Source organism: Syngnathoides biaculeatus, chromosome 15 (genome assembly GCF_019802595.1).
Source record: "Syngnathoides biaculeatus isolate LvHL_M chromosome 15, ASM1980259v1, whole genome shotgun sequence".
Lineage (NCBI taxonomy): Eukaryota > Metazoa > Chordata > Actinopteri > Syngnathiformes > Syngnathidae > Syngnathoides > Syngnathoides biaculeatus.
In genome coordinates, this window is record NC_084654.1 from 17,587,910 (window position 1) to 17,599,046 (window position 11,137).

At 43.5% G+C, this 11,137-nt stretch overlaps 1 protein-coding gene across 1 annotated transcript; it reads right to left on the reverse strand.

The window, feature by feature from the left end:
• Positions 1-297: 297 nt before the first annotated feature.
• Positions 298-10,682, reverse strand: LOC133513391 (protein delta homolog 1). Its single transcript, XM_061844145.1, is given in 8 exon segments — positions 298-5,455; positions 9,056-9,197; positions 9,546-9,676; positions 9,948-10,005; positions 10,117-10,194; positions 10,481-10,541; positions 10,543-10,614; positions 10,617-10,682. Coding segments are annotated over 8 exon segments (1,395 nt in total). The 3' UTR covers positions 298-4,668.
• Between the last annotated feature and the right edge of the window lie 455 nt (positions 10,683-11,137).

Below are 11,137 nucleotides of genomic sequence, written 5' to 3' on the forward strand. Positions count from 1 at the left end.
CCATGTACACGGAGTGACGTGTGGAACTATTGAAATATTGTGGGGCTGGTTTTTTTTTTTTTTTTTTTTTGTTGCTTCTGGTTTGAAATCTGATCTGTACGATTGGAATCTGATTTATAGACATAATTTTGTCTAAAAAGCTTGAAAAGCTCCAAGCTGTTCAAGTGATCAAATCAGGCAACTAGATGATTAGTGTGGCAAAAGCCTGAGGGCAAGATTTAAATCACATTAAATACTGATGCACACATTTTTTTTTTTTTTGCTTGAATACATTTTATTAAATACAATGTACAGCTAATAAAAACATTGATGGACAAAAAGCACAAGAGCAAATATAGATTTTCACCTGACTGGAGGCTCGTAGTTGCATTAAAAGCATAACATTAAATGGATCATTTTAAAGTGAACCACATTCTGCACTTAACTCATTCAAAACAAAATAAAAACATCCGAGCATGGATAACAGTGTAATAAATCTGAATATGATACGTATAGATATTTAAACTACATTGGCTCAAAAGAAAACTACACAGCTATTTATTCGAAGATAGAGTTCAGCAATTTCTATTGAAAAAAACAGTGCATATTTTTTTGAATGCAGATAATTCTACACCTGTTTAGGATTTTGTTTCCATTTTGTATGTTTTCTTTGAATTTCTGTCATTCTCATTGAATTATTGATTACATTTTTGCACCTACTTCATCCCAACTTCATTTAATTTAAATGATTTTATTCACTTGCACATTGCACACGTCTTAATTATTTATTACTTCTGTACTTTACTCACCGCTATATTTCTGTACTTATTGCATTTCCATGCTATTGTGACTTCTATAAAAATGGGGCGAAATATTTTAAAAACAGGAAAACATATTCCGTAAATCTCCCTCTGTTTACAGTGTCAAACAAATCCACTTGTCAATAGCTAATAAATCATCATCATTTTTTCCCCCATGCACTATTGCTCCGACATGTGTGACTCCATCCCATAATGACACACAACATTATCGCATTTACAAGTGGTGACCGATTTTCCTCCCTTGCATCAGGTGGAGCGCGCAACCCGGTTGGACATCTTGCAGCTTTTGATCCAACCTTCATTTTGGAGCGTAGCCGAGGTGCCGCCGGGCGGTGAGTAAAGTCGGACAGAAACTTCAAATGCGCTGCAGACTGAATCATAACGGAAAGGCGGGATGGTTTGGGATAACAAGGATATTGAAATTGACATTCATATTTGAAGGGAACAATCAGAAAGAGGAGGGTGAGGGGGTTGCAATCAGTCAGCGGTATACCTCCAGCCACATTAAGTAAGAACACTTAATAGAGTAGATGCCACTGATCCTTTATAGTCAGAATAAATGTGTGTTTTGTTTGAAATTAGAGTCGCCGAGCTTTTTTGAAACAAAGCTACCTCTCGGGTCCTGATTAATGCCAAGGACTAAACATCACATTGCTTTCAAACTAATTACATTGTTGTGTAATTACATACTAATTACATAAAGACATACTGTTCACAGTCTGTGAGAAATCTGATCACGGTGTTAATTTCTCACAATTATTGTCCACGATGATTTTACAGTGTAGGAAATGGGTATCGCTATGTATTTGATTTCATTTGATTGAAATGTACAATCAGTATTGGGCAAAGAGTATTTGCACAATCTAATGAGAGCCAATACAAGGTGACAAAAAAAAAAAAAGCCCAAAGAAAACATCCATCCATTTTCTTTGCCGCTTATCCTCACGAGGCTCGTGGGATTGCTGGAGCCTATCCCAACTGTCAACAGGCAGGAGGCAGGGTACATCCTGAACTGGTCGCCAGCCAATCGCAAGGCACATAGAGACAAACAGTCGCACTCACAATCACACCTCGGGGCAATTTAGAGTGTCCAATTTTTTGGAGATGTGGGAGGAAACCGGAATGCCCGGAGAAAACCCACGCAGGCACAAGGAGAACATGCAAACTCCACACAGGCGGGGAAAACGTATTAGGCAATTTTTAAAACAATGTTAACATCGCGTCATATTACATGTCAGATTTGGTCTGTTTGGAAGTATGTTTAAAAATCTGGAAGGAAAAAAACAGTTTGTTTAAAAGTGATTTTTGTGATTATTGATTACCTAAAAGTAGAAATCATTTTAATTGCTTTTTTTTTTTTAATACAGAGGGTCAAATTGACCTGTTTCAATGTTTAAAAATCCATGATTTCATCCATCCGTTTCCTGTAGCGCTTATGAACATTAGAGAGGAGGTGGAGCCTATCTCATCTGATTTAAGGCAAGAGGCACCTCGTAGTGGTCGCCAGCCAATCACGGGGTACATGGAGACAAACTATTTATACCTCCACCTAAGGATGATTTAGTCTTCAATGAACCTGATATAGGAGTGGCCGCCACAAACTGAGTTTTTTTTTTCTCTCTCTCTCTCTCGTTGAGATTTGTTTGTTTGTTCACGCAAATACGACACAACCCATTTCCAGCCAGTTTGCGTAGAGGATGTGCACACACATGCTCAGCAAGATTTGCAAATCCAAAACTGATTTTTGCTTTTGGTTGTTAGTTACACAGTTAGTACACAACGCACGGTTTGTTTTCCGATGCCGCCCTTGTATTGGATCGCACTAGATTGTACAGGTGTACCTAATGTTTTGGCAACTGTTTTTGCAATCATACATAGAAATATATCAAATGTACAATGTTTCGTATTGTCCTAAAACGTTTGCATATGTGTAACTAATGACATAAAGAGCTGGCACACGACACCTTGCTATTTGGTATTTAACATGATTCATAACGTCACACGTTACTGCAAAGGTTCTCAAACTGGGGTCCTCCCCGAAATGTAATTTGGGGGGGCCACAGAATAATTCGAAAGAAATTATGTCGCATCATTTAGCTTTATCTTAGCCTTGGGCTAAATTAAAAATTAAAAAAAAAAAACGACTGATGTGATTGTGAACTGCTGAATGTGTTTTCCATGCTTGCGTGTAGCATTTCTAGCTCTTTCCATGTAAAGTTTGTACAGGTAAGGAAATGTTTAAAAAAAAAAAAAAAAAAAAGTCCTGAGAGAGATTGGGAAAAGTCGCAAAATATTGTGCTCAAACCGCTAAAATTTGCAATAACGACTGTGCGTTTGTAAACTATCACCTCTATGTTCACAACACTGTTGTTAGTGGCAGTAATGCACATCAGCTCACGGCGATGGATTAGCATTGCAATTAATTACAGTGGAGAAAATATGTATTTGAAGACCCTGCTATATAACTATATGCTATAGTTCTCCCACTTAGAAATCATGGATGGGGTCTGAAATTTTCATCCTAGGTGCACGTCCACTGTGAGAGAATCTAAAAAGAAATCACAATGTATGATTTTTTTTAATGATTTCTTTTTGTGATACAGCTGCAAATAAGTATTTGAACACCTGTCTATCAGCTAGAATTCTGACCCTCAAAGACCTGTTAGCCCGCCTTAAAAATTCCACCTCCACTCCATGTATTATCCTGAATCAGATGCACCTGTGTGAGGTCGTTAGCTGCATAAAGACACCTGTTCACCCCATAGAATCAGTAAGACTCAAACTTGCAACCTGGTCAAGACGAAAGAGCTGTCAAAAGACACCAGAGACAAAATTGTACAACTCCACACGACTGGAAAGGGCTACAGAGAAATCGCCAAGCAGCTTGGTTAATTCCACTAACCGTGTTTGGATGAAGACGAACGATGAGTTCCATCCCAAGAACACCATCCCTACTGTGAAGCATGGGGCGTGGTAGCATCATGCTTTGGGGGTGTTTTTCTGCAGACGGGACAGGACAACTGCACTGTATTAAGGAGAGGATGACCGCGGCCATGTATTGTGAGATTTTGGGGAACAACCTCTTTCCCTCGGTCAGAGCATTGAGGATAGGTCGTGGCTGGGTCTTTCAACATGACAATGACTGGAAGCACACAGCCAGGAAAACCAAGTACTGGCTCCGTAAGAAGCGTATCAAGGTTCCGCCGTGGCCTAGCTGGTCTCCAGACCTAAACCCAATAGAAAATCTTTGGAGGAAGCTAAATCTCTGTGTTTCTCAGAGACAGCCCAGAAACCTGTCTGATCTTGAGAAGATCTGTGTGGAGGAGTGGGCCAAAATCCCACCTGCAGTGTGTGCAAACCTGGTGAACAAGTAATTGCAAACAAAGGCTACTGTACCAAATATTAACATTGGTTTTCTCAGGTGTTCAAATACTCATTTGCAGCTGTATCACACAAATAGATCGTACATTGCGATTTCTGGGTTTTTCTTTTTAGATGATCTCTCTCACGCTGGACATGCACCTACGATGAAAATTTCAGACCCCTCCATGATTTGTAAGTGGGAGAACTTGCAAGATCGCAGGGTGTTCAAATACTTATTTTCGTCACTGTAAATAGCATTGGATAGTTGTTGAAATGTTCAAAATATAAATGATCTCCAAGGCATTTAAGTGGGTGGGTGGGGGGTTGGGTGTTGGTAGTTACTGTATGTATGTTGAATTGGTACTGGGAATATTTCCCCTTTAAGTGCTTCCTCAACCCAACGAGTTTGAGAACCGCTGCCTGAAATGACTAATAATCATTGTCATATTTGCACTGGACTGTACATTCAAATATACTCTATCGACTTCAGATTTACATTCACGGATCAGATGGAGGTGTAGCGCCTCCCGAAGCTGTTCAGTCTGATCTTCTCCGGCAGGATGATGTTGACCGAGTGTTCCGTCTCCTCGCGGCCCGCCGCCCCCGCCTCCTTCAGCAGGTGATCGCGTTGCCGCCGCACCAGCTTGCTGTACTTGGCGTTGGCCAGCCACGCCTCGCAGCGGCCGCACAGCACGATGCCCGTGGTGGCCAGGATGACAAGGCAGGTGAGCAGGGCCAGCATGCCGAAACACACCAGCTGAGCGTGGCCGGACAGAACGCCGGGGGAGTGGCGGGCCGTCTCCTTCAGCGTGATCTTCAGCAGGTCCCTTTCGGGCGCTTGGAGGAGCTTGTGGAAGGCGTGGGTGGGGAGCGAGTAGTGTTGCGGGGTCAGCGCAAACACCCTGCGGTCCGCGGGTTTGGCCTGCTTCGGCTTGGCTTTCGGCCGGTGCGGAATGGCGCACAGCTGGCCCGAGAACCGTTTCGGGCAAACGCAGCGAAAGGTCCCGTCGGGTCGGCCGACGCAGGCGGCCCCGTTGGCGCAGGGCGTGGCGCCGCACGGTGAGACGACCGTGTCGTTACAAGTCATACCGGAGAAGCCTCGAAGGCAGGAGCACGTGAAGGTCGCCCCGCGGTTTGTGCAATTGCCGCCGTTTAGACACGGGTCCGACTGACAGACGTCGCTTGCGATCTGGCAGACGTTTCCGGAAAATCCAGGCGGGCATGAGCAGGAAGCGCGGACCTCCGACCCGTCGCCCGCTTCTGTGCAAGTACCTCCGTTCTGGCAAGGGGAGCTGAAAAGAAAAGATAATGCTTACAGTTCATTAAAGCGGTCGCTGACAACGTAATGGTTCACACTTATGAACTTCATGCGGGCACCGCGGGTTCGGTTGCCAATTAACGACGGTGTGAATGGAAGTGAGAATGGTGGTCTTTATGTGCGCGGGAATTGGTTGGCGACCACTCAATGGTGGAGTCGGCCTCTATCTCGATGTCGGCTGGCGTGGTCGAAAATGGATGGAGGACCACTCGGGAGAGAAAACAACCTTCATTAGGTCGGATTTGTTGGGCCTCGGCCTTATTTTCTCTCATTTTATTTCCATTAAGATTAAGATCACATCATATTTCACCTCTGCATTTAGCAGTTGCTTTTTTTGATTTGCGTTCTTTCATCGATTATTTTCATAAAAGTCAACAGGAACCCTATTTATTTAAATGTATTAGACAATATATCCAAGGTAGTGGTAGAAAAATGTTTGTGTCATCGTGCTACCTTCATCTTGAAAGATGACGAGTCAAATTCAAAGAAAAGCAAGTTATTGATCATGATAATGAGCGAAGGTTCTCCTGGGTTGTGTTCTGGCTCCCATTTCTTTTCATTTTTTTTTAATATAGAGATGATGGAGTTGGGATTTCCATCGACTCTCAAGGATGACTGTCCTGTATTTAAGCACAAACTCTGCGGTTTTGAATATCTAAAATCGGTACCTCGGTTTTTGAACTTCTCTATTTTCGTACAAATCGGTTTTCAAACGAAAATTTTGCAATTTTTTTTTTTTTTGCTTTGGTTTTCAAACAAAAATTGGTATTCAAACGCCCCGACCAGCTGACCCACGACAATTTGTTATTGTGCTCTCGAACACTCCCCCGTTACAAAGGTATCAAAGGAATGTGACCCATTTCAGTACAGTCGTCCTAAGGGCTGGATTTAATGTTTTTTTTTTTTTAAATGTTGTTAATAATTTATGATGTCCCATTGGGTAGTGTCCTGGTGGTGTAAGACCACACATTATCTGACTTCTATCTTTAAGGTTTTTCGTGATTGGCATTTTGAATACTATTCAGGGATTATTCTTCTGTATCGAAGTGACAACGCTATTAATTTTGAATAGCTGACACAAACTAGACAAGGGTTGCGAAATTCAAGTGTCATCGTCATCTCTTGAGAGCTGTCCGGTCCCCCCCCCCCCTTTTTTTTTTTTTTCTTTTTGGAGACACATTCTGAATTTAAATTTGGGCTTTTCCAACAACTGTAGTGCAAAATTTAAATGAACTTAAGCATTGATTTTGATGATCTGATACAAAGTGAGGATGGCACGGTGAACGACGTTAGCAGAGCTGCCTCACAGTTCTGAGGATCTGGCTTCAAATCTGGCCCTGCCTGTGTGGATTTTGCAAGTTCTCTCCGTGCCTGCGTGGGTTTTCACTGGGTACTCTGGTTTCTACCTACGTCCCAAAAACCTGCCCAGTTGATTAATTGAGGACTCGAAATTGCGCATAGGTATGAATGTGAGTGCAAAGATTTTTGTTTGTTTGTACAATATGTGTGTACACTTCAGGGTGTATTCCGCATCTCTGTGACATCAGCTGCAGCACGCCCACTACTGAGGATAAGCGGTATAGAAAACGTATAGATGGATGGACTCCAAAAAGTTTAGTTCGCAGTTGCTAAAGTCTGTTTATTTTCTTGAAAATGGATTTTAAAAATCACACCCAAGTGACTCAAGGTCCCCAGTGCGGTGTTCTGGGCCCCCTTCTTCTTCTTTTGTTTCAGTCACAAGAACGTACGTTATAATTAGTACAAGATTGACACCAACTGATACAAGTTCCTTGTAGGTAGGTTTTAACATACTTGAAGAGTAAGGATTTAGGTTGATTACATAGATAGATAGATAGATAGATAGATAGATAGATAGATAGATAGATAGATAGATAGATAGATAGATAGATAGATAGATAGATAGATAGATAGATAGATAGATAGATAGATAGATAGATAGATAGATAGATAGATAGATAGATAGATAGATAGGGGGATGTGGGATACAGCCAATTGCAGGGCACATGGAGAAAGACAACAGTCGCACTCACAATAACACCTAAGGGCAATTTAGAGTCTCCAATTAATATTGCAACCCTTTCAAGCACGGGGGGAACATGCAAACTCCACACGGGGGGGGGGGGGGGGGTGCTGGGATTTGAACCCTGGTCCTCAGAACTCTAAGGCCATTGCTCTAAGAAATTCCCCTTCCGTGCCGCCGGCCAAATAACGTAAATAGCGGGCTGCTTCATGAGGTCCCTCAGGGCACTATCCTGAGGCCCTTTTCAATTTCACAATGCAATCTATCTCACTTGAAAAAAATATGTCTGTGCAGAAAAAAACGCCACAGAGATTAGTTTCCCTGAAACTAATGTACCTCGTGACGGACTACATTATGTGAAATAAAAGCATAGGAAATGACATTCCCTACTCTGGAGGAATTATAGTGCAGCCACACTTATAAGACGTTAAATGTCAGGGCAGAATCAATGAGCCACTTCCCCCGAAATGCATGGAAGTGCACCGTGTGCGACCGTAATACAGCAGCTTCCCGACACATTGCGATTGTTATCGCCTCTGTGCGTTGCGTTTATTGACTGTGGAATAAGCTGCTTTGATGAAAACAAAATGCCGCGGACAGCAAGTGAAGGTCGCATCATCTCGTTTTTAGTATAATAAGATTCCGTCCATACAGGCAATGTCAACTTTCTGACATACAAATGAAGGATATTGGATTTTTTTAGACTCTCGGTTCTGTATCACGAGAACGCTGCCAGATGCCTCATCTTGACTCATTTATGTTTCAAGATTTTTGGAGCCAAATTATGGCCGTGCTGACTTTTTCCGAAATATACTCTTATTGTCTTTAAACTTATCGAAAACGGGTAAATTTTAATTTCGGATCAAGAAGACGTGTCATTTCAACAGAAATGAATAGAATTCCTTGCGACAACTTTGGCAGCAACGGTAGCTACCGCTTGCTAATCAGGTTAATGTTTTGCGGCTAGTGGTTAGCACGTATGCCTCCTGCTAGAAACGTTCTGGGTTCAAATCTCAGTGCAGGGGTTGCTGTGTCGGGATATCACAGGACACACTGGCTTCCTACCACATTCGAAAAACTCTGCATGGAAGGTACATTAAAAACTATAATCCGCATTTAAGTCTGTGTAGTTTTTTGTTGATACCGTGTGGCATCTTAAATGATTTTTTTAAATATGTGCCCTGTGAATGATTGGTGTCCCCGGGCATGGTGAACCCTTCATATCTCGCCTAAAGTCAGCTGGGTTTGCCTCCAACGTAAACGCGACCCTAATGAGGACACGCCGTATAGAAAATACATCGATTGTGGTTGAATTCATATTATAAAACGAGATGTGTACGGTGTGTGTGTTAGTTGAAAGTGTTTCAGCGTTCTTCGTGAAACGGTGAACGTCTGGTGACATTGAAAAATATTAAAATGTTGCAGTTAATCAAGGCTCTTATGATGGCAACACTTTGGGCGGCTCCGCGATCGGAGGTACTCGTCGGGTGGTGATTATTGCTTGAACAAGCAAACTGAAATACACGTCGGTACCCGTCAGTGAGACAGACGTTCCTCCTCAGCTGACAGGTTGGTCCGGTGAAACCTTGGGGACAGACGCACAGGTAGCCCCCTTCTCCGGTCTCTATGCAGGTGGCGTTCCCCGAACAAGGCCCCGATGAGCACAGGCGATTGTCTGCGGACGCACACAAAGCGTTCTGCTTTTAGCTGTGACGTCTCACTTCCTCCTAGTTTTACTCCTTTCTTTCCCCCTCGCTCTCTTCCCACGTGCTCGGCAGCGTCTCCCTTCGCGTCCTTTATTTCCTCTCCGCCGCTGCAGCATTCTCGGCTGTAACTCCAAAATCATATACGGGATGAAGGGGAAAGTGTTGTCAATGACCTTGTTTAAAGAAAAGGGTCACCTTTAGCAACCTTCATCAGGTCTTTCTTCGCTATCTAAAAAAAAAAAAAAGCAGTGGATCTCACATGTCCCCCGGGGCTTAGTGAGTCACCCCTTAAACGGATGCTGCTGCTGGGGGCTCACCTTGGTCACACAGGCTGCCCAACCAGCCCTGTTGACAGACACACTGCCACGCTTTCTCACAGGAGCCGTGCAGGCAGCCCGGGAAGGGGATGCAGCGCTCGCAGTGGTCGCCCTGCCACCCTGGTTTGCACCTGAGAGGGAAGAGTGTGGGGTGGGGTGGAGTGGGGGGAAACAACACTGAACTATTAATATACCGCCGCCACCGCTCTTGTCCCCATAATGTCAGCAAGCTGAGATGAGGCTTTAATTATGGCCAGAAAATCCATTGTTTGAACAAACAAAGGGCTGATGTGCCAGTTCATAAATCAGAAACAATACAGCAGAGTGCCTGTGAAGTATTTAAAAAAAAAACACACAGGATATGAGTTTTTTTTTTTTTTTTTTTATCGCGAGCATCACTACCTGCACTTGCCAGTCTTCCCGCAAAATCCATTCTCCGTGTTGCAGCCACATCCCCAACCTCACGAGAGGAAAAGACAGACGCGTTGTTTTAGCCGCGTGCTCGTGAAACACACAAAGAATCAAAAAAGCTGCCGGAGTTGGCAGCGCGCCTCATATCTAATCGGATTACCTCCAGCGACGCCTGTCACGGCTGCAAACAAGAACACGGCCGTGAGGCGCATCGTGACAGCCGTTCGGGAGTAAATTCCTGCAGATGAAACATAACAATATACAAATAGCTTCCATGTGCAAAATGCACCGCTGTTTTTAAAAGTTGAAATAATGGCGACGTCCCAAAAGTTCATCGAACAGCCAAAGTGCGCATTGTTCATGGTATCATTTTTGGATCAGAGTGGCGCACCTGAATGCGTCTGCGTGCAAGAAAGCATGCACATGCATTGTAGACAAAGGGAGAAGCTACTTCTTTCCTAAATCTTGACTTAACCCTAAAAAAATCCTTCCGATTATAAAAAAATATGCAGTAAAGATCTTACCTATGTGGCACCGGCGTGCAGCGTCAGGGTGATGCGATTCATATTTGACGGACGCGTTGGGGGCTGAGCGCGCCGCGAGCTGGGGTGCGCAGATAGAAGTGATAACAAGGCTGCTCTAGATGGAGAGGTCTGTGTGTGGAGGGGGCCTGGGGGTGGGGGGCGATGTGGGGGGTTCCCACAGGTTTTGACGGGGCTGCTGCATTGAGTGGCGTCCCGGTGCAACAAGCTCCTCCTACCTCATAAAAGAGAGTGTGCGTAAAGGCACATGAACCCCCCCCAACAACCCTCTTCATGGCCATGCGCAGTCAAAGACCCCAGTGTGATACCTGAGACTGTGCAGTCATGATTTTGTATGAAAATTAATTCAAGGAATAGAAAGTGAGTCTTACTGGCTGGTGCGCTGTTTGATTCAAATTTAAAAATGACACCAGTAAGGCAACAGAATTTCAAACGTATGACTGAGCACAATTTTAGCAATCCAGGTAAACACAGAAGAATATTCCAGTTCATGTCACTTATTGCTATAGGCTGACCTTATAAAGATCAATTAGCAATAATTATTACTGATTAATTACTGTTAATATTAATCAATTACACTGTTATTATTAATTAATTACACTTCACAACTTTCTCCAGCACCCCAACCCCGCCTGCACA